General features: G+C 44.7%; 1 protein-coding gene across 1 annotated transcript in view; it reads right to left on the bottom strand.

Moving 5' to 3' along the window:
* TRPM8 (transient receptor potential cation channel subfamily M member 8) overlaps window positions 1–25052 on the bottom strand; it is a 227990-nt gene that overhangs the window by 179620 nt on the left and 23318 nt on the right. Inside the window, exons 2-9 of the mRNA XM_063933237.1 lie at window positions 17528–17648; window positions 17376–17449; window positions 15227–15383; window positions 14432–14609; window positions 13780–13952; window positions 12858–13032; window positions 11892–11959; window positions 7690–7890 (exon numbers count right to left, since the gene is read on the bottom strand). Of these exons, the coding sequence (XP_063789307.1) occupies window positions 7690–7890; window positions 11892–11959; window positions 12858–13032; window positions 13780–13952; window positions 14432–14609; window positions 15227–15383; window positions 17376–17449; window positions 17528–17648 (1147 nt within the window). The remainder of the gene's footprint in view (window positions 1–7689; window positions 7891–11891; window positions 11960–12857; window positions 13033–13779; window positions 13953–14431; window positions 14610–15226; window positions 15384–17375; window positions 17450–17527; window positions 17649–25052) is intronic.

Raw genomic sequence — 25052 nt, 5'->3', positions numbered from 1 at the left:
GCAAGGCGGATAAGGGAGGATCCATAGTCATACAGGATCTTGATGATTACACTAAGGAGAGTGAGCGTCAGCTCAGTGACATCAATACATACAAGCGTTTGACTATGGATCCTACCCGAGATTTCAAGAGAGAGTTGGATTCTCTCTTGGAATCCGCTGTTGGGCAAGACATCATCTCTCCACAAACTTGCAAGACGCTTAAGATAGAATATCCAAAGGCTCCCCTGTTTTATACAGTGCCTAAGGTCCACAAAAGCCTGGTGGACCCCCCTGGTCGACCGATTGTATCGGCCAGGGGTTCCTTATATCATCCCATATCTGTTTTCCTTGATGCATATTTAAATCCATGTGTACAGACATTTCCTTCATATCTAAAGGATACGACTAACCTTTTGTTACAGTTACAGGAGTTAAGCCCCCTGCCTGAGGGGACCTTATTGTGTAGCGCCGACGTCTCCAGCCTCTACACCTGCATTCCCCATGATGCAGGTGTGGAGGCTGTAAGACAATTGATTCAGGATAATGTCTGCTATCAGGGCCCGGAAATTTCATTTTTTTTTACTTTGTTGGACAGGGTCCTTAGAAGGAATTATTTTGTTTATAATGGTAAATTTTGGTTACAATTGGCGGGCTGTGCGATGGGGTCAGCAGTGGCCCCATCGTACGCGAATGCCTTCATGTTTCAGGTAGAGAAGCAAATGTTCACCATGGACCCCGCCATAGCAACACAGGTCGTCTATTACAGGCGTTATATAGATGACCTAATTGTGCTATGGCGTGGGTCCAAGGAACAACTCATGGCAATATGGGATAGCCATAATTGCACTCAACATGCAGTACAATTCACTTATGTGATTGATGATAGAACCATCAATTATCTTGATGTAACCATTACCATTGAAAATGATCAATTAATCACTTCACTCTATGTGAAAAGCACCGATAGGAATACATTGATGGCCTACCGTAGTTTCCATCCACCTTCATTACGTAGAGGCTTACCGTATTCACAGTTCATGCGGGTCCGACGAATCACCTCAGACCCGGATGAGACAGCCAGAACCATGGATAGGATGTTACACAAATTTGCTGAAAGGGGTTACCCCATAAAGGAATTACAGAGAGCCAGGGCTCGGGCATTAAAAATTCCTAGAGCACAAGCCTTGTGCCCCAATAGTAGATCGCAGACACAGCTAGGCCCCAAACTCCCTTGGGTCAATAAATATACCACGGCAACCAGGGATAGAGTTAGACGAGCCAAAAGTCTGTGGCCTATGATACAGACTGACCCCACTTTATCAACTTTAGCTGAAACATCATTATTACCGAGCCATACCCGTGGTAGAAATATAGTTGGACATTTCAGATCTCACTAGAAACCGTGAATGTCATTTCCTTAGGTCCAAGAATGGGTGCTATAGGTGCTTGGGCTGTGCCACATGTAATACTTTGATTACAGGCACATCATTTAAACATCCCTTAACGGGTAAGAAGTATTTTATTAAGCACCGCCTCACATGTACGACCACACATGTAGTTTATTTACTTACTTGCCCATGTGGGCTGGCCTATGTTGGCAAAACGATTAGACAGTTCCGCGAGCGTATGGCACTTCATAGAAGTGCAATTAAAAAAGCCCATGAGAAAGGAGTGAGTGATCAACCCTTCGCCCGGCATTGTCTCCAGGCAAAGCACGGGGTGGCCAGTATTAGGGCCATTTTGATTGATCATATACCTAGTACACTCAGGGGAGGTAATAGGGACAGGATTCTTTTGCAGAGGGAATCGCGCTGGATTTTTCAATTAGGTACACTGTCGCCTGGGGGCCTCAACGAGAACCTAGGCATCCAGTGTTTTCCTATAGATTCTTTAACATTTAAATTTAGATAACATAGTAATAGGTCTCATTTATAATTATCATAATACTATGAATTTAATACTTAAACTAATGTCCATTGGCCAATTGGTAAAATGGGGCTGCTAGAGGTTCTACTCCACTAGTTAGTACTAGTAATATTTACAGTACATGACTTATGTTTTTAATGCACTTTGATCGTATGTCTACTCACTTCACTGATAATGTTTGTTATTGTTTTTCCTAGGTTGCTATGCAACACCTGTGACGCGGCCCGACACTCAGCGGTGGTTGGCTACACCAGCAAGACGTCCCCCGTGAGAGGCGGGCGGCAGGGCAGCGTACTGACGTCCCCGGGGGTTTCCATGGAGACGGGCGGATGACGCGGCCTGCCGCTGACGTCAGCGGGAGGCGACGCGACGGGTGACCGGACCCACGAGCGGGAGTCAGGCGCCGTTGAACAGGTGAGTATAATTGTTTTATTATGTTTTGCACCTGTTTATGTGTATATATACCTGTCATGATATTCATTTGGCTAGTTAGGCCCTGAGGACGGGGTTATCCCCGAAACATGTCGGAATAAACTAACCAGTTTTTCATCAAATACAAGTCTGCTGAGTGCCGCCTATTGTTGTTATCTTCTGTCTGTATAGCCAAATATTATATGATTTCCCAAAGAGTGCATACAGTATGTGAGTGTAGACTAGGTCCAAGCTGGGATCATATTGGATGGCAGCACTGTTGGTGTAATGGTTAGCATTGCTGTCTCACAGCACGGAAGTTACTGTTTGAGTTAAATTTCTGACCAAGGCACAATCTGTGTTGAATTTGTATGTGTTTGCGATGGGTAACTGGTCCACATCTCCACTCCTTTCACTGTTTAATACATTTCCAGCATTTGTGTTAGTAACAGTTTGATAGGTTAAAGGGAGGGGGACCTTCGGCCCTCCAGCTGTTGTTGAACTACACATACCAGCATGCCTTGCTACACTTTTGCTATTTGGCCATGCTAAAACTGTTGCAGGGCATGCTGGGATGTGTAGTTCAACAACAGCTGGTTCTAGAGAAAGGGATCAAGTGATTGGACAAGACAAGAGATGTGGCTATCACACATCTTATTTTAAGTTATGGTTACAAAGTTGCCACTGATTTTCCTTCTAAAATATTCAGTCTTTATCGTCTTCTTTTGGACAATGATTAGATTCCAGAATGTTGTATAGGAATTGGAAGCTGAAATACAGCGAAGTTTAACTGCTGAAAGTGTTTATGGGAATACTCGTTGGGCGACTAGAGTCTTGCAATGGCCCATAGCCAAGGCCATGTTATCTGCAACTAAAGACCCATTACTGTGTCTGCTGATTGTTACCATTAGACAAGAACATGTAGGATGCATCCAAAGCCCATTACTCTGCCTCTGGTCACTCATCCTGTACCCAGGGGTGTATCTAGGGGTCCAAGCGCCCCTGGAAAAGTAAGGGGCTGGTGCCCCGCCCCCCCCTACACACATTTGAAATAAGGTGTGAGTATTGGAAATGGGGCATGGTCTTGTGGGGGAAGGGCATGGACACAAAAGTACTTCTAAATCAAATTATGCCACACAGTAGTGTCCCTTATTCACATTACACCACACAGTAGTGTCTCATATTCACGTTACACCATCCCTCCCCCCTAACCCTAACCCACCCTTCCCAAAGCCTGACCCTAATCCGCGCCTCTCCCCCAGCCCCTTCAGTGGTGCCTAACCCTAACCCACCCTTCCTGATCTCCCTCCCTGCAGACTAACCCTAACCCTATCACCCTCGCGGCCTAACCCTAACCCTCCCACGTGGCTTGCCAGTGGAGACTTTGGCACCAACTCGATCCGGATTTTGGCATTCTGCATCGCTATCTATGTTGGGATGCCAGCATCAGCATTCCAAGTAGTTTTTGGATGCTGGCGTCAGCTTTCCGACTGCTGGGATGCCAAACGCCGGCATCTTGACTGCATCCCGAATGAACTGCTAATGAGATGCTGTGAGAAAAGCCTCAAACGGACCCAGCCATTAACCAAACACCATTAGTTGAATGGTAGAAGTGCTTCCTGTTAGAAAAAACATCAGGGTGCCATCACTTCCAAGATAAAATGATCAATTATACAATTAACTGATATACATTTCCTTGAACCTGGCCTTGAAATAGGTAAGATATGTATTTTCTTTATTACACTCAACAAGTTAAAGTTCTAGCTTACTACTTACTTACATCTAACATGCATGAAAATCGTGTAGTTTTCCAGGTACTATAGTCCCAGGGCCGGTTCCGGGGCTTTTTGCGCCTCGGGCGGCATTAGGGGGCGTGGCTTCATACAGGGGGCATGGTCAGTTACGCCCCCTGTACTGTAGTAGGATGTGCGGTGCGCGATGACGTCATCGCGCACCGCACAGCAAAGTTCCTCTCCACGAAGGAAAACTAGACGCAACTCGTCTAGTTCCCTTCGTGGAGAGGACCTTTGCTGTGCGGTGCGCGATGACGTCAACGCGCACCGCACATCATTACAGTAAAGGTCCTCTCCACGAAGGGAAACTAGACGCGTAGCATCTAGTTTCCCTTCACAACGGGCAGCCGACGAAGGGAAACTAGACAAGTTGCGTCTAGTTTCCCTTCACAGCGGGGCAGCAGCAACGGGGGGCACAGCAGCAGCGGATCTTGCCATGGTGCGGCGCCCTCCAGAAGGCGGCGCCCCGGGCAAAAGTCCTGCTTGCCCGTGGCAAGATCCGCTACTGTATAGTCCCTTCTCCCAAACACTGACACTTTTTTATTATCTTCAACAACAAATAGATCTATAGCACTGTGCTATATAACAAATGCGGTGTACCTGGTGAGAGTCTGTTACTGCCGAACGGCGCCGGTGTCCATCAGCACCGCACTGAACTAGTGATCATACTAGTGTCTTCGGCAGCACCGCACTTGTAATCAGACTCAAAATAAACTACAGTTCCCAGCAGCCCTTGCCACCGGGAGCTCCCAGCAACAAGGGCTGCTGGGAGCAGTAGATTATTTTGGGTATGATTACAAGTCCTGTGCTACCGGACACCGGCGCCGCTCCAGCAGTAACAGACTCTCACCAGGTACAGTCTGATAGTACTACTTTTCTACCATTTGGCTCCAGGTGGCACTGCCAGGCGGCGCCCACTCCATGCCTGGCACCCCTTGATGACTGCCATCCTGGCCAATGGGTAGATACACCCCTGCCTGTACCTAATAAAATACTGTAGCTGACAACTAAATGTTTGTGAAATATATATTCTCTAATGGCTGTTTAGATTTCTGCTAAAACTGTAATAAGAATGATTATAAAATATGACCAATATAATACGGGGGAAATGTTCTGCAGTACTGTAGAACTAAAATAGAACTTTGGGCTCGTTAAGTACAAAGTGGCATGTCTGGCTTATAATAGCATCGACCACCATGTAATAACAGAAGCTCTGTCTTGTAGCAGGAACAAAAGCAGTTTCTGTCTGCATGCTAAAACCTTCATTAGAAATTCATCCTTTTATATAAATGAATATTAGAAGCACGCGATCTGCAGTAGTGCTTTCAGCGAGTACAGCTTTTGTCCATTTAATGAGAAAAAGAGACATCTGAGGATATGGGGAAGATAAAAGCAAATCTACATCTCATCTGCTGTATATTAATAAAAAATTATTTTTTCCATTATGTCATTTTTTTCCAAGAACAAATAAAGGGTCAGGAGAAATCAGAAAAACAAAACCTAGCACGGTGTGAGCAATAAACATTGCTCTGCAAAATTGACCCTTTTTAGTGCTATTGGTCTGTTTCAGCACTTAGGCCCTCATTCCGAGTTGTTCGCTCGGTATTTTTCATCGCATCGCAGTGAAAATCCGCTTAGTACGCATGCGCAATGTTCGCACTGCGACTGCGCCAAGTAACTTTACTATGATGAAAGTATTTTTACTCACGGCTTTTTCTTCGCTCCGGCGATCGTAATGTGATTGACAGGAAATGGGTGTTACTGGGCGGAAACACGGCGTTTCAGGGGCGTGTGGCTGAAAACGCTACCGTTTCCGGAAAAAACGCAGGAGTGGCCGGAGAAACGGTGGGAGTGCCTGGGCGAACGCTGGGTGTGTTTGTGACGTCAACCAGGAACGACAAGCACTGAAATGATCGCACAGGCAGAGTAAGTCTGGAGCTACTCTGAAACTGCTAAGTAGTTAGTAATCGCATTATTGCGAATACATCGGTCGCAATTTTAAGAAGCTAAGATTCACTCCCAGTAGGCGGCGGCTTAGCGTGTGTAACTCTGCTAAATTCGCCTTGCGACCGATCAACTCGGAATGAGGGCCTTAGTACATGCATTTGGTCAAAATGTCAGCTTTGAGAATGCACTTGGAGAACAGGTATTTTTGGTAAGTAAAGGGCCGACTTAGCATATAGGCACAATGGGCAGCTGCCCCGGGACCCCACAATTCTAAGGGCCTCCGGGCAGAATAGGGTGGTGGTCACACAATCAGAGCGGCGAGGCAGTATTATCTACCTGCCTGCCAATCTACAGCCAGACAGTCAATGGTGTCAGCATGCTGACGAGGGGCATGTTACAATTTTTTTTTATTGGTTCCCATGATTGGGTGTGTAGGGGCCCCAGTGCATTGCTTTGCCGAGAGCCTACTATACTGGAATCAGTTACAAAGAGAAGGAGGCCCTAGTTTGCACACCATAATTAGGTAATGAGATGCTACTCTGCTTGAGACTTAATACGGTATACAAGGGGAAAAAGATGCAGGTGCACTAGCTCAACCTGTAATAACCAGAGGCATTTAGCATAATCCTGGGCAGGGCTATGAGTTTACCCACCGCGCCAAGGTATCCTCTCATTGGGTAAGTCCCTAACACTAACTATAGGGGTTCAGGTCCCCTGGCCTACTATACTGTTAAGATGGCCTTGGGTAAGTAAGCTATAAGCCTAATGTAAATATGGCATATGCGAACACGTCATATGCTTTGTCGTGCAGCTAATAGGAAGATCTTTTCACACAACAAAAGGCTGAGGTATAGCTAGGCTCACACACAAAGCTTGGGGCATTTTTTCTGAATACAAGAAAACAATGAGCAGGGGCGTAACTAGAAGAAAAAGACCAGTGCAGCCGCCCAGAACACAAGACTGAGATGGCGGCACCCAGGGGAGGGAACCTTCATGCGGGTCTACTTCTCTCTCATGGTGCAGTAGACTCTGGCACTGCACACCCTGCACCAATTATAGATATGCCACTGACAGCACCATCTCTACCCTAGTAGCACTTGAGTCAGGCTTCCAGAGTGCCTAGAAGGGCACCAGCTCCATACTCCTAGCCCCTATCTTCCATGAAGTCTTGGCCTCACATGTGCAGGAGGCATTGTTGACCAACACAGGGCAGATGAGTGCCTCCCACTACAGCTCTGACATTGAGAGCAATTAGTTACTTAGGGGGAGATGTATCAAACCTAAACAGTGGAGAAGTGAACAAGTGGAGAAGTTACCCATAGCAACCAATCAGGTTCTCATATCATTTTAAAGAATGCACTTGATATATGCTAGAAGCTGATTAATTTCTATGGCCAACTTCTCCACTTCTCCACTCTTTAGAAGGTTCAACACATTTCACCCATAGTCAAGACGAAAACAGATGTAAGTCAATCTCAATTGTACATTCTAGCTGAGGAAGGCAAAAATAAAATTCCACTTTAACTTTAAAGGGAATAATTGTACATGACTCCATGTATGGCAAACATATGAATTCTCTGAATCAATAGCCCCAGATGCATTTTGTACTAGACAAACTGTAGGCATACTGTACCCATCGTATCCAGGTCTCCATCTCATCTTCCGCTAAGCGAGATATGGTGCGGGGCAGGAATCGAAGCAGCTTTTCCTTGATGGCTGAGGATGCAAGAGAAGTGCCCTCAGCTTCCACTAGGCTGGCAATGACATCGGCCGTCTGCCCAGATCCCTCCACTACCACTATTGGAATCTTACTCTTAATGGCAGTGTTTATAGCCTGCGGAATGGAGATTGAGGCACGGGTCAGCAAATCACTAATACTTTTTGCTCTGTTTGCTCCTAATCAAACATATTAAAACTGTGTGCAAAACAGTAGGTAATAAGGAAGGTGCTCGTGCGCAAAAAAGCAGCTGGAAGGGGTACACTCTCCTTGAAGGATCCCTCACCTTCCACCAAAAGTGCAATAGTAACCAAAGATAATGGAAAGTGTAACTTATCCTGCGCTTGATCTTTGTTTCAGAATGGCAACACTCAGATTCCCATAATTCAGTGTATGTTTTTTGAGGACATGCAAAGGAAAAAATTATGGAAATGTATAGTGAAGCACAATTTAATAAAAATTCATAAACAACAATACATAAAAATATAAATATAAAAAATTCATGAGTTGGTATAATAATTTATAGCAGCATATTAAATTGGACAGCCTTCAATGAGGAAAAGCAGATGGGTAATTACCAGTCTTTCAGAACTGTAAAACAGTTCATATCCAGCTTGCGGGTTATATATTAAAAGAGGATCCCGGAAATCCTCTACCTCCACGCTTAGCTGGGACAGGATGGCAGAATCCCCAGTGTGCAGTCCCGTTTTGCTGTGCTCACCGACGCGTTTCTACCCCAAAACCGGGGTCTTTTTCAAGGTGTGTTAGTTGTTGTAATGCTGCTCCTATTTCCGGAATTTGTATCGACATTCCACCAATGGGAACGTCACCCCCTCAGCTGGACCCTATACAATTTGATCCTACTAAGTCCCATGGTCCCTTGCGGGTGGTGACGTCCCAGATCCGCTGACCTCAGTTGCATAGCAACGCCCCGCGTCTGTCCGTTGTCATGGAGGCAGTCTGACTACCCTGCTACTTCCGGGTACCGGCGGCGTCCGTTCTCTCTCCTGCTCGATTTACCGTGCTTGAGCCCACGGACAGATTATCCCAAGTCCCTCAATCATGTCTTTATGTAAATTTGGTCAAACATCCTTAAAATGATTTATAATTAGAGAAGGCTAGTAGCGCGACGTCACTTCCGGGAGTGTCATCTAGGTGGAAAATGGTAAATGGTATTCATAACCAAATCAGCATAAAAACAATGTTAACATTATGCAGTTAAAACATTAAAAATTAAACATATAAGGCAGTGTATTTTTAACCTTATTATGTAAAGGAATTCAGGGTAGGGGAAGCAAAATTACTGAGGTCACAATTAATGGTACCAAAACCACAATCACAGACTTCATAACATGTAATAGTAAGAATGTAGTTTACGGTGTGGAATGTGCTTGTGGGTCTTGGTACATAGGGAGAACCTCACGTCCCCTAAAAGTTAGAATAGGAGAGCATCTCCGTAATATGAAAAACGGCCTCATAACCCATGCTCTTTCTGAGCACTTCAGAATTACTCATGGTAGCAATGTTTCCGCTATCAAACAATTCTGTGGAATTAAACACATCAAGGGAGACTGGAGACGGAGTGACATTGCCACTCAGCTAGCTCAATCAGAAATGAAAACCATTTATGACCTACGAACATTAAAACCTGGAGGTCTGAATAGTGATTTCGAGATCAAGTGGTTCTTATAATAAGGTTAAAAATACACTGCCTTATATGTTTAATTTTTAATGTTTTAACTGCATAATGTTAACATTGTTTTTATGCTGATTTGGTTATGAATACCATTTACCATTTTCCACCTAGATGACACTCCCGGAAGTGACGTCGCGCTACTAGCCTTCTCTAATTATAAATCATTTTAAGGATGTTTGACCAAATTTACATAAAGACATGATTGAGGGACTTGGGATAATCTGTCCGTGGGCTCAAGCACGGTAAATCGAGCAGGAGAGAGAACGGACGCCGCCGGTACCCGGAAGTAGCAGGGTAGTCGGACTGCCTCCATGACAACGGACAGACGCGGGGCGTTGCTATGCAACTGAGGTCAGCGGATCTGGGACGTCACCACCCGCAAGGGACCATGGGACTTAGTAGGATCAAATTGTATAGGGTCCAGCTGAGGGGGTGACGTTCCCATTGGTGGAATGTCGATACAAATTCCGGAAATAGGAGCAGCATTACAACTACTAACACACCTTGAAAAAGACCCCGGTTTTGGGGTAGAAACGCGTCGGTGAGCACAGCAAAACGGGACTGCACACTGGGGATTCTGCCATCCTGTCCCAGCTAAGCGTGGAGGTAGAGGATTTCCGGGATCCTCTTTTAATATATAACCCGCAAGCTGGATATGAACTGTTTTACAGTTCTGAAAGACTGGTAATTACCCATCTGCTTTTCCTCATTGAAGGCTGTGCAATTTAATATGCTGCTATAAATTATTATACCAACTCATGAATTTTTTATATTTATATTTTTATGTATTGTTGTTTATGAATTTTTATTAAATTGTGCTTCACTATACATTTCCATAATTTTTTCCTTTGCATGTCCTCAAAAAACATACACTGAATTATGGGAATCTGAGTGTTGCCATTCTGAAACAAAGATCAAGCGCAGAATAAGTTACACTTTCCATTATCTTTGGTTAATATTAAAACTGTGTGATACATAGAAGGATAAAGACAATGAGGGCCTGAGTTGAGCACAAGTCCAAACGTAGAACATTTTATCGAAGTCCTGATGAAGTCCAGCTAACATAGGGGGTAATTCAGACCTGATCACTGGGCAGTGATTTTTGCAGTCCTGCGATCAGATAGTCGCCACCCATAGGGGAGTGTATTGTCGCTGTGCAAGTGTGCGATCGCATGTGTAGCAGAGATGCACAAACTGATTTTGTGCAGTCTCTGCGTAGCCCAGCTGCTGCGATCACATCAGCGTGTTCGGGATCGGATTTGACGTCAGACACCCTCCCTTCAAATGCTTGAACACGCCTGTGTTTTTCCGGACACTTCCTGAAAACTCTCAGTTGCCACCCACAAATGGCCTCTTCCTGACAATTTCCTTGCGATCGCCTGTGCAAATAGATTCTTCGCACAAACCCGTCACTGACCGGCGATCCCCGTTTCTGCGGCCCGTCGCGCCTGCGCATTGCGGTGCATACACATGCACAGTACAGACCTGATCGCCCACTGTGCGAAAACGCACAGCAGCGATCAGGTCTGAATTACCCCCATAGAGCGTCAGTGACAAAATGCAATGAGGGATTGCATAAACCTGAACTCTCTTTCAGATCTGGTGAATAATCTGGTGTTTCGGGGGTTGTCAGATAATGTTATTTTTTATTGTATGAGTTTATATTGACTGTATATGGAATGCAATATTACATTTATACATGTGAATGGGGCATTGAGGAGCTGGTATATAGAAGAGCAATTGATCACGCTTCAGTTTGGTCCATCTCCAGTGAGGGGTTCGGGTCCGGGGGGCGCAGCCTGAAGCTTTGGTCTTGAAAAAGGTCCTGGTAGGGATTGAAACGTTGACCTTGATCCTGTAAACGATGTGAGGTTATATTTAATTCACTCTTTTTCATTATGGACCAGACTGGTGAGTGCATTCCTTGAGAAATATTCTTATTATTGGGACTTTGCCTGGTTTGGAAGGTCTCTGGATCTTTGCACCCCTGCCGCTGTGGAGTGCAACTCTATGTACAAAAGGATATATATATATATATATATATATATATATATACACTGTGTCATTTAACTTTCGTAATGCCACTTCCTCAACTGACCCGGCCCCAAGACAGGCCAAGATGTGACACATATACTACTGTCTTCTCCTGGTGTAAAACTGACACATATGCTACACCTGGATAGCCCAATACATCTTGAGATTTGTTCCTACCTACAACTTTTGAATAACGTGACTTTAGGGGTGTGGAATTATTTTAGACATAAACTTTGTTCAACTCTACATCAGCCCCAGAGCAAGCAATCACAGATATAAACTTAAAATTACCCAGGGCAACTATACTTATTTAATATGTGCCAGACTTATTGTTCTCTACAACCTTCATTATATCTTGAAATAATTAATCTGTATTATTTGAACAAACCTTCAATGTCTCCTTCCCACCTCCTTGAGCGAAACATACAATAGGGATTTTTCCACCATAATTAGAATCTGCAGAAAGCCATAGGAAAAGCAGTGTCAGATATGTAAAAAGAGCTAGTTGGATACAGCACTAAGATTATGGCGTAAATGTAATAGCCTTGATTTAAAGGCAGCCGCAAAATTCTGGCGCTAGATCTAAAGGTTGCTTTTGCGTCTTTGAAAAAATTGCTAGTGGCTACATTTCAGAAGTCATGGCTACTGGCAACTGTGCCTAATACTAATCTGTTTAGGGGGCACATTTATCTACAATCATATATTAGTGCCAAAAATTTGAATTTCGCAAGGCCAGATATCGCGGCAATAAGATATTAATTATTGGGCAATATATACAAAATCCACTTGCAGGGCTCCGGCAAGTAATGAGGAGGACTAGATACTTCGGATCGCTCTCCCTAAAATTTTGAATACATTTAGATGGCATGAGCTATTGTGTCTAAACTCTGAAAAGCGTAACGGCAGATCTTGAGCAATGAGAAATCCAGGCCACACATAAGGATATTTCTACTGTTAATTTAGCCCAAAGTGGCCCGAAATTAACAGTTCTTTATAGGCCATTTGATCCAAAGCATGTACAGCCAAATAGGCCACAGATCGGTTCAATTAATCAGGACCCATCATATTAATGGTAACGGAAATCTGAGTTAAGTTTAGAAGACAAGACACAATGAAGAGATCCTAAGTGGTCTATTTAACAATTGGAGAGAAATAAAGTGGATAGAGATAAAGTACCAGCCAATGAGCTCCTAACTGCCATGTTACAGGCTGTGTTTGAAAAATTACAATTAGGACCTGGATGGTGAGCTGGTACTTTATCTCCTTCCACTTTATCTCTCTCCAAGGCTTAGTATATAGACCCCTAAGTCACTAGATGGCTCCTATAATTCCCTATGTAAGAGAACTCCTGTACCAGGGACATTAAGTTCAGAGATGTATTTCTCCAGTGAAGCTCGGAGCTCTGCCTCGATCGTTGTGTGCCCATTGGATCCATTATCTACCAGGATCATGTGGGTGTGGTTATTGTCCAGGCAGTAGAGAGGGTCTCGCTTCTGCTCGTCCATCAGGTAATGAGCCACATAGTTTCCCTGTAGCATAGAACAAAATGTTACCCAGACAACTGATGGGGGAGATCACCTTTATGTTTTTCACATTCTCCACGCTCATCCAGATGAACTTTTTTTTTAAAATATATGTTTTTAATTTGTATTACATTTTAGCCTAAGGGCCCGAGCTTCATTTTTCAAATAAGTTTACATGGACCAGTGAGGAAGTTGTCCATATCAAGCAAACAAAATGATATAATTGCTATGGGCAAAGTCTCCACTGGTCCACTTCGCCACTCTTTCCACCTTTATACACCAACACCATGACTCCCACGGTTAAGACAATTCAGCCTCCATTTGTAGACCTTGCAAATACACTATGAAACTATTGTCTGTATGAGACGTAGGGGTAGTTTTACTAAGGCGTGGTTTGTCATCAGCCTGGCTTCTTTAACATTTATTTCTACTGGCGTTTTCCATCCAAGCCGTCAATGATAAGCGGCTTTCATAAGCCGCACCTTAGTAAATCTGCCCCTAGTACTGTATGTATGTTTATAAGCTGTGCACTTAAGGAGCTAACTTCATTACTTTACAATCACTGTAAATATACTGTTGTTATAAAGGAACCAGCAGACTGAAAGCAGCAGTTAAACCAACAACAACTAATGAAACCGAGTAAGATTAATATTTAAAGGAACCCTATTATAATGGCTCATATCAACTAATTAGTGAATTTATGTCTGTACACCAAACATTATGATATTCAACAACAGATGTCATCATTCAGACCTCAGCGGTGGATGTTCGGATCAGGGTCTCACGATTAGAGACCATTCCCCAAGCTGCTATACCGATGGCTATCACCTTCTCCTCTGAGCTCCTGCTAATGGTATTATCTCTGACCACCTCTCCGATGTACTTCATCAGGCCATAGTGAGTGCCCCCTGTGAAGATCCAGGCTCCTGTGGGCGTGAAGAGAAAACACATCACTGAACAATGAATAGCAATAACCGCCACCAATCTACTGAACATATATCTACCCAGCACAGAACAATCTTAGGAGAAGGTATATCAAACCTTGGAGAGAGATAATGTGGAAAGAGATAAAGGGGCATTTGACAACAAATGATATTCTTGTCATCACTCGTTACGAATGTTAAATTGTGCCCCAGCCAATCAGCTTTGAACTGTCATTTTTTTAAACAAATGACAGTTGTGAGCTGATTGGTTGGATAACTATTTATCATTCATAACCAGTGATAACAAGAATATCACTCGTTGTTAAATCTGCTTTATTTCACTTTTCAATGTATAACACTAAAACCAACCTTTACCCTACGCTGACTCTCGCTCAATATGCTTCCTGTATCTCCCTCCGGCTAATAATTACACACAGGGGGTTCTCCACTCTCACACATGCTGCCAGGCTTTCCCAAAGCACCTTTGGTCTGTGCAATGTAAATGAGACGGCTGAAGATCTTGCGCATCCGCGGCTTCAGGGAGAAGTTCTTAGCTCCTCCAGTCACCGAGATGACGAGGTTCGGAGTTTTAAGCAGCCAGAATTTTGTCATCAGCTCATACAGTGTGTCTGGGGTTGTGTCCCGGGACAAGCGAATGTACTAATGGGGGAATACAGAGGTGTTAGTGACATCATAGGGAACACTCTACAACATCTAGTAGAATAATATGCCTTGATCTATAAAGTACCAATATATTCAGAAATGTTATAAAACAGGAGGAAAAAGAAAACATACAATTACTTCAGTAAGTGCAAAAATTACTTTTCCATTTCTCCGTTATCACTTGTTACCAAGCCTGGCCACACAGTCTGATAGCCAAAAGTATCAATTGCCCCCAAATCTAGGCCCATTCCAAACAGTCAGATCTCATGGGGATTTATTAGCCCAGTTGGCAAATGACTGCACACACACAATGAGCCGGGTTACACTCCAACTGCATATTAAGCCATAAATTATTAAAAACTATATAGATTTTATTGTATTTTCCCATTATTGTTGATCGGTGGAAGAACACTCATTAATTGATTTCAAGTCTACTTGGCCTAAGTTGGCCAAATTGGATGACAAAATAGGCACAGGTGAGGCTAGATAAACCAAATTCCATTATAGGTCTTCATTATTATAACCCCTATCACATGTTCCTTTACCTAGTCCTTCAGAATGATAATTACCTTAATGTTTGTATGTCCTGGTTATCCTGGATGAAGAGGACCTACCTTCCCTCTCCTGCCAAATGCATCAAACTGAATATCCCCATAGGCGTCAGTGGGTAGCTCCTTGGTATGCTTCTTGTAGTTCCACTTATCACTCTGGTTGTTCTGCGTTCCTTCAATGTGCTGGATCTTGGCATAACCACACTTGCATACACTGTCCCTGCAGTGAGGGGACACAGATTGTCATCATATATCTCAGTAAGGGGCCTATTTATCAATTATTGTTTACAGAATACAGTATCTCTCCAAAAACACCCATTTTGCAGTGGCAGCTGCAAATAATAAGTAAAGCCCGAATGATTGTATCTACAGTGGACTTCAGATTTTCTACTGCAAAAGCATCTCCATAGAAACCTGCGGGGGCTGCTTACTTGACAAATTTGAATTCTAGAATTACAATTTCTTATTGCCACTATTCGAGATAGGAGCCATCCACAAGGTGTGTAAAAGTAAAGTGATCACATTAGCAATAACTTTACTTGTAGTTTCTGCTCAAGTACGGTCTTCGGACCGTGAATGCACAAGTGATGAGTGCCAAAGAGGGAGCCGGTTCTTTTTACTAAGTGTAGCAATCTACCGGGACAAAGCTCCGGAATGCTTTGCATACTGTCTTAATATCTTCCTTTAGGAATTACTTTATTCAAAGATGTTTCCAGCAAATCACTGTGCTTAGGCAAACATACAGTAACTCTTGTGATGAAGGAAGGGGACCCACATTGGAAGCCAGGTTCTGTCACCTTACTGTACATTAATCGTACTGTATGCTCAGAGATGCCCTGTTATAAGAAAAGTAGCTGATTTTATTACAATGTTAAGAATGTAAAGAACACTAAAAGATAATCTAAATTTCTTTGGGCCAGAAAGAAGTTACCATATGGAGGATACACGATCAGTATATATTCCTTATGGGAAATATAACAGCTCAAAGCAATACTTCCCATAAGACATCCTTAAATGAATATGTGCAGAACGTTAACACATGAAATACATTAAAACAGCTTCCGGGGAACCCTTCTTTCAAAAGGTGGTAACCTAGAGTTGCCTGGCCTCTCTCACCTCCAGGCCATGTAGTGACCACAGCACCTGCACCCCTTGACATTCCTCAACTCAGTGTTGTTAGAAGTGGAGTGTGTTACTGAGCAGTCTCCAACAACATGGCTACACAAGGGATGCTTCAATTCCCTTTCCAAGACGGCTGCCGATACTATAACTTCGCATGCACGATGCCATATTGTTCACTGTGTATGACCGATACAATAGAGGATGGCTGTCCTCCCCATAGCTCCTGAAACCTGACACTAATACCCAGTGGCGTAACAATGGGATTGCGAATGGGACACGTACTCTAGCCGCTGGCCAAGGCAGTGTCCTACCTGGCTGAAAGAGGCAACAGGAGGTGGTCCAGCTGGAGGAGAAGGGGGAGTTCTTCCCCTTCCCTCCCCTCTCCACTGATCCCCCCTCCCAGAGACTGGCTGTGCCAGGAGGATTATACTAGGAGGGCCACAAGCGTGCATTGCGTCCGACAGGTACTCAGTGCCCTGCTTCCCCGTTACTGCTTCCACCTCAGTCCACCATGCCCTGGGCCCCCCTTCTCATGGTAGGGACCCGGACAGAGAGCAACTGAGGAGTGGTACCGGAATCCGGGTGACTACATTTTTATGTATTTTGCTGGTAGGGGGAAGGGGGGTTTTCATTTTGACCTGGGCGCCAAAGCCCCTAGTTACGCCCCTGCTAATACCCGCTTATAACTACTGTTCCAGCACCTGCACTGTTACTGCAACACCTGAAACAGCCACCGGCTGCTGAGCTGTGGAACCCCACTCGGCTACAGGCTCCGCTTCATACTTTGGACATACAGTGTATCAGTGAGTACAGCTGTACAAATCTCTTATTCAATAAAACACATTGCCTGGTTAGGTGTTAGGTCCACTGGACTTGTGCTCTGGCATTAATGACATCTCCACTGGTGTGTACATAACTCTGCTAAGCCTCCAGGTTGTACACATATTCCCAACAAGTGTGGCCTCAGATCCGGCTTTAGAAAGATGAATATGGTCCTTTATAATGAGTGTGCAGCAGTATATAATACATCCAGAGACAGGCCCTGAGGGTGTTGCGTGGGTCCGGCAACCTCCTGCAGTCTGATGCTTACTGTGATTTGGAATCTTTGGTGTAGGCCACACACTCTCTCTTCTTAAAGTTCTCTTCAATGAATTTAACAGCATCCTGAAAATGAGAAGAAATATATTGAATATGCAATAATGAAACCATCTCTAGAACTATTTAGCTGTGGGCAAAACGTACTAATTCATCCAGCGATAACTCAATACTGCGCGACATGCTGGAGTACAGCGTCCGGGAGCTTTCCAGCATCCCGCTCCTGCGACTCCTCATTTTGGCTAAATCAGAAGAATTGTCCAATAATCTAAAGGGAACGAGAAAGTAAAGAGAGTTATTCTGACGTTCAGTATATGGGCAGTATATCTGCTGTCTGTTTGGAGACCCACAGAAGGGTTAAGATCAAGGATCTGCTATTGTATGTAGTTCATACGGGTGGTCTTCTGTTTGCCGGCGGCTGGCCTTCCGGCGCCCACCATACCGGCTCCGGAATCCCGACCGCCGGCATACCGATCACCGGCATACCGACCGCCAGCATACCGACCGCCAGCATACCGACCGCCAGCATACTGACATCTTTTCTCCCTCTTGGGGGTCCACGACCCCCCTTGAGGGAGAATAGATAGCGTAGCGCACCACCGTGCCCCGCAGCGTGGCGAGTGCAGCGAGCCCGCAAGGGGCTCATTTGCGCTCGCCCAGCTGTCGGTATGCCGGCAGTCGGGATTCCGGCGCCGGTATGCTGGTCGCCGGGACCCCGACCGCCGGCAAACACCACACCCGTTCATACACCAAACAGCCATTTACTTTAAGTGACTAAAAAAATGGGTGTGGATCATTAGATCGACAGTGTCTAGGTCGACAATGTTTAGGTCGACCACTATAGGTCGACAGTCACTAGGTCGACAGGGTTACTAGGTCGACATGTGCTAGTTCGACAGGTCAAAAGGTCGACATGATTTTTTTTTAATTATTTTTTTGTGTCATTTTCTTCGTAGAGTGAACGGGAACCCCAGTTAGTGCACCGTGTCCCCTCGCTTCGCTCGGCACAGATTACCGTTCCAATCATAGTCCACGTGGATCGTTAAGTATAAAAAAGTACATCCCCCCCCAAAAAAAAAATCATGTCGACCTTTTGACCTGTCGACCTAGCACATGTCGACCTAGAAACCCTGTCGACCTTCTAACCCTGTCGACCTAGCGACTGTCGACCTATAGTGGTCGACCTAGACAGTGGCAATTTTCAGACCGGATCCCAAAAGAAACTCCACATAACTCAGAAAAATTCCCAGAAAAACTGAATCACTACTAATGACTGAAGTAAAATGATCTCAGCTAGCAGTCCACAAGGCAGCCCTTCACTATCAGCCGATCACCAGTATCAAGTGAGGGAAAGCATGTGATTGGCTGTGGGCACATTCCTGGGGGGATTTTCAGGATTTCCCATTTGGTGAACAATCAAAGAGAGAAAGAAAGAAGAAATGTAGATGTTATGACTAGGGGTATCACTGAGGCGCATTGTTATTGCAGTGCACATCAGGGACGCTTCATTACTGACCACACCTTGTGTCCGCTGTCTTTCTACAAGAGATTTGCACAGTCAGTCAGTCTAACTTTATGATATCTCTCCCTCCGTCCTATTATATAGCCTGGCTCTGACTATCTAGGTTACAGAGAGCATAAAGACACATGTCCAGCCATTGACACTTAGGGGTACATTTACAAAGGGTCGGTTTCGCTTCCATTCCAAACTAAAAGGCATCAAAGGCAGTTTAGCGCTTTAGTAACAGTAGTGACTATGCATCAATTTTAACTGTCATTTAAAAAATGATAACCTGCCCCAGGCCTCTTAGCCTAGACTGACAGTAAAAAATAAGGGGGGATAAACAATGTCTATCACCAGGGCTAGACTGGAACAGCCAGGGCTGGTGACACTACAGCGCTCCTCCTGCTATAGTGGCAACCAGCCCCAGAAAGCTGAGCCCAGGTATGGAATCCCTAGGGAAGTGGGGAGACCCCCAAAAAATAGGATTTTAATACCTACCGGTAAATCCTTTTCTCTTAGTCCGTAGAGGATGCTGGGGTCACTTCAAGAACCATGTGGTATAGACGGTATCCGCAGGAGACATGGGCACTTTAAGACTTTCAAAGGGTGTGACCTGGCTCCTCCCTCTATGCCCCTCCTCCAGACTCTAGTTTAAGGAAACTGTGTCCAGGGAGACGGACAATTCGAGGAAAAGGATTTATTGTTAAACCACGGTAAGCATCTTACCAGCTCACACCTCGAGCATACCGCAGAACGTGGCATTCAATAGAACACAAGCCAACGGCATGAAGAATTTTCAGCACTATGCTGACAAAAAACCGTAACACAACTTGTGTGAAACCACAACCAATAACTGCAGATACAGTACGCACTGGGACGGGCGCCCAGCATCCTCTACGGACTAAGAGAGAAGAATTTACCGGTAGGTATTAAAATCCTATTTTCTCATACATCCTAGAGGATGCTGGTGACACTTCAAGAACCATGGGGTTTATACCAAAGCTCTAGAACGGGCGGGAGAGTGCGGATGACTCTGCAGCACCGATTGACCAAACTTAAGGTCTTCATCGGCCAAGGTGTCAAACTTGTAGAACTTTGCAAATGTGTTTGACCCCAACAAAGTAGCTGCTCGGCAAAGTTGCTTTGCCGAGACCCCCGGACAGCCGCCCAGGATGAGCCCACCTTTCTAGTAGAATGGGCTTTCACCGATACCGGTAACGGCAATCCAGTCGTGAAATGAGCGCGCTGAATGGTGTTCCAGATCCAGCATGCAATGATCTGCTTGGAAGCAGGACACCCAACCTTGTTGGGAGCATACAGGACAAACAGAGCTGCTGTTTTCCTAATCTGAGCCGTTCTGGTGACATAAATCTTCAAAGCTCCGACTACATCCAGAGATTTTGCCTGAGCGAAGGCGTTGATGTGGAAAGAGGAAACCACCTTCGGTAGAAATTGCTGACGTGTCCTCAATTCAGCTCTATCTTCCTGGAAGATCAAAAAAGGGCTCTTGTGAGACAAGGCCGCTAACTCAGACCCTCACCTTGCAGATGCCAAGGCCAATAGGATGACCACTTTACAAGTGAGGAATATCAACTCCACCTTCCGGAAAGGTGTAAACCAATGTGATTGATGGAACTGCAACACCACATTACGATCCCAAGGTGCCCCTGGAGACACAAATGAAGGTTGGACGCGCAACACGTTTTTCACGCAAAACTCAACTACCAGAAGGGAAGCTAATGGTTTCAGAAAGAAAATTGCCAATGCTGAAAACTGGAACATTATGGAGTCCAACTGCAGTCTGCATTTCCCCCAGCCTGTAGGAAATGGAGAAAAAACGCCCTAACTGAAACACTTCCGTTGAAACGTTCTTGGATTCACACCAAGACACATATTTTCTCCAAAAACGGTGGTAATGTTTAGACATTACTCCTTTCCTGGCCTGAATAAGAGTGGTGATGACTTCCTTGGGAATACCCTTTTGGGGTAGGATTCGGCGCTCAACAGTCATGCCGTCAAATGTAGCCACGGGAGTCTAGGTACACGCACGGTACCTACCGTAGTAGGTCCTCGCGAAGAGGAAAAGGCCCAGGATCTTTTAATGATCAACTCCTGAAGATCTGGGCACCAAGCCCTCCTTGGCCAGTCTGGGGCAGTGAAAATTGCCCGAACCGTTGTTCGTATTATTATCACGAGAACTTTTGGGATCAGTGGAAGTGGAAGGAATACACTGACCGGAATAGCCACTGGGTCACCAGAGCATCTACTGCTATTGCTGAGGGTCTCTTGACCTGGAATAATTTTTCTGAAGCTTCTGGTTGAGACGAGAAGTCATCATGTCTACTTGAGGAACTCCCCAAAGACTTGTCACCTCTGCGAAGACTTCTTGGTGGAGGTCCCACTCTCCCGGACGTAGATCGTGTGTGCTGAGGAAGCATGCTTCCCAGTTGTCCACTGGAATGAAAATTGCCGACAGAGCCCTTACATATTTTTCTGTCCAGAGGAGGATCTTCGTCACCTCTGCCATTTCCGCTCTGCTTTTTGTTCCACCTTGCTGTTACCTTATCCAACTGGATCTGCACGGGGTGATCTTGAAGAAGATGTACCGCCTGTTGAAGGCCGTTGTAAATGGCTCTCAATTCCAGCATATTCATGTGAAGGCAGGCTTCCCGACTTTAGCATTTTTCTTGGAAGCTTTTCTCTTGAGTGACAGCTCCCCAGCCTCGGAGACTTGCATCCGTGGTTACCAGGACCCAGTCCTGAATCCCAAACCTGCGTCCCTCTAGTAAGTGCGAGGTGTGGAGCCACCACAGGAGTGAAATCGTGGCTTTTGACAACAGGATTATCTTCCAGTGCATGTGTAGGTGGGAACCGGACCCCTCGTCCAACAGTACCCACTAGAACACCTTGGCAAGGAACCTGCCAACTGAATGGCCTTGTAGGCCACAACCATCTTTTCTAATGTATTGATGGATTGACACTCCAGCTGGTCTCGGAATTTGTATGATCAGACCCTGTATCTCCAGAGCCTTTTCCACTGGAAGAAAAAACTCTCTGTAGTATCTAGTATTATTCCCAAAACCGATAACCGCGTCGATGGGCCATCAGTGATTCTGGCAAGTTCAGGAGCCAACCCTGTTGTTGAAGAACTGTCAGGGAGAGTGCAACGATTTGCACCAACTGGTTTCTTGATCTCGCCATTATCAGGAGACCGTCCCAGTACGGGATAAATGTGACTCCGTACTAGAGAAGGAGAACCATCATTACCGCCATCACCCTGGTGAAAATGGTAATGACCATCCTGAATAGCAAACCTCAGGTAAATCTAATGCGGAGGAAAATTTAATTAGACCTCCTTTATTCTTTTTTTCAGATTGGATATCACTGCCCTGAGAGATTCCATCTTGGATTTGAATTTCTTTAAATAGAAATTAAGGGATTTCAACTTTAGGATTGGTCTTACCTAGCCATCTGGCTTCGGGAGCACGAAGAGGCTTGAATAACAGCCTACTCCCTATTGTGACAGGGTACACCAGGACCATGACCTGATCCTGACACAACTCTTGTGTTGCGTCGCACACTACCTCCCCGTCCGGAGGAGAATTGGTAATAATGAAGAATTGGTGAGGGAAAACGCCTGGAAACTCCAGTATGCACCCTTGGGACACTATTCGTAAATCCCACGGGTCCAAGTCCGTTCCAGGACCGACTGAAAAGTTTTAGACGTGGCCCCACCGGTGTGGGCTCCTGCAAGGGAGTCCCAGCGTCATGCGGTGGATCTGGAAGAAACAGAGGATGATTTCTGCTCCTGTGACCTTGAAGAGGCTGCTGACCTCTTCCCTTTTCTCCTTCCTCTACCTGCAAAGAAAAAAGGGGAACCCGTATCTATTGGGCCGACATGACTGCATCCGACAATTATGCGTCATCATCCGTTGTGAGGGAACATAGGCCCAGAAGGTAGACTTACCAGCGGCATCTGCCGAGATCAAATTAACTAGGCCGTCACCTGGCTTCACCTTCATCGGGAAGAGACTCCATGTCTTCTCGGAGTCAGCCTCAACATTCCATTGGTGAATCCACAACGCCCTCCTAGCCGAGACCGCCATGGAATCGGCCAGCGAACCCAAGAGTCCTCTATCCCTTGCAGTCACACGAAAGCATGCTGCAGCATCCTTGATATGACCCAACGTAAGGAATTTCCCATCTCTCCCCAGGGTATCTATAACGGATGACCAGGCAACCGACCAATTTTGAATACTACTACTCCCCATGCGCATGTAATGGCCAGGTCTAACTGACGTACGCGTGGACACATAACTAGAACATAACGTAGCTTCCTACATATGATCCGCTGGCTTTGTGACAGGGCCCCGTGCAGAACAGGGGGTGACACCCACTTTATTCTATCCGCGGCGGGAAAAGAATAAACAATCGGAATCCTCTTGAGGATTTGAAATCATCTTTTTAGGGTTGACCCAGACCTACTCAAACAGAGCGTTCAGCACATGAGAATGAAGATATATATATATATATATATATATATATACACATATATATATATATACATACAAATATACATAATACATATATACACACATAGACCCCTTTGTTCGGAACAGCAGGGTCATGTACTAATCATGTACTAAATGCTCTTCTTCTTTTTTTTTTTTTCTTTTTTTTTGGATCTCATCAGGAAGCATTATGGTCGACACCGGAATTAGCATATGTGTCGGTATAAAGGAGTAGTAACTGGGCAAAATAACCTGTTAGCGACCCCGAGGGATCTGAGGAAAATATAGCTATGAACAAGACATCCATAGATATTCCTGTGTCTTTTACACCGGTTCATTCCACCTTACACTATATATATATATATATATATATATATATATATATATATATATATATATATATATATATATATATATATATATATATATATATATATATATATATATATATATATATATATATATATACTGAACCTGTGTCCTTAAGGCAAAGGAGAGGCGGCACTCATCCGGTCTCTTTTCAAAAGGTGAAAAGATGCTGTTCAATCACAACATTTCAAAGCATTACAAGCTTTTTCATCAGGTGCACCTGATGAAAAAGCTTGTAATGCTTTGAAACGTTGTGATTAAACAGCATCTTTTCACCTTTTGAAAAGAGACCGGATGAGTGCCGCCTCTCCTTTGCCTTAAGGACACAGGTTCAGTATACAATTACCCGTGGAGAGCACCCCGGCATTGCTGCATGGACCCAGAGTGCCACTTCTACACTAACCTATATACATATACATATATATATATATATATATATATATATATATATATATATATATATATATACATAGCCCTTTCTGATATGCATCACATTAACATGCAATTTTTTTACCCATTTTTTTTTACTCATATATCGGTGGTGCCGACAGGGCCACCCACCCGCGTCTGTGTCCCTAATATAGGGGGTAATTCCAAGTTGATCGCAGCAGGAAATTTTTTAGCAGTTGGGCAAAACCATGTGCACTGCATCGGAGGCATATTTAACATGTGCAGAAAGAGTTAGATTTGGGTGGGTTATTTTATTTCTGTGCAGGGTAAATACTGGCTGCTTTATTTTTACACTGCAAATTAGATTGCAGATTGAACACACCACACCCAAATCTAACTCTCTCTGCACATGTTATATCTCCCTCCCCTGCAGTGCACATGGTTTTGCCCAACTGCTAAAAAAATTCCTGCTGCGATCAACTTGGAATTACCCCCATAGTTTTCACTTGGGAAAAATATTCATCCACCTACATGACACACATGTACCAAGCACCATCAGGAGTCGGCCATGCCGACAGGGTCCCTCCCACAGCCATTTGTGGGAAGCACTCCGCTTCAGACATGCCGACACACGTGTACCAAATATGTCAGAGAGACACAGATAGAGTTTGCCAGCTCATAACCCAGCGCTTAATCAACAGTTCTGAACATTATAGAATGCCCCCAAACCTGCAGCGCTTTTATATTAAACATATATTGCACCAATTTGACTGTGCCCCCCCCCCCCCCCCCATTGCACCCTGATACATTCAGCAGTGTGAGGAAGGACCAGTGTCTCTGCAATAGAAAATGGCGCAGGATGTGAGAGCTGTGAGGGCTAAGCCCCGCCCCCATAATG

The sequence above is a fragment of the Pseudophryne corroboree genome, chromosome 7, assembly GCF_028390025.1.
Source record: "Pseudophryne corroboree isolate aPseCor3 chromosome 7, aPseCor3.hap2, whole genome shotgun sequence".
Classification (NCBI taxonomy): Eukaryota; Metazoa; Chordata; class Amphibia; order Anura; family Myobatrachidae; genus Pseudophryne; species Pseudophryne corroboree.
The sequence above is the reverse complement of the archived record's forward strand: the minus strand, read 5'-3'. Positions and strand labels throughout refer to the sequence as shown.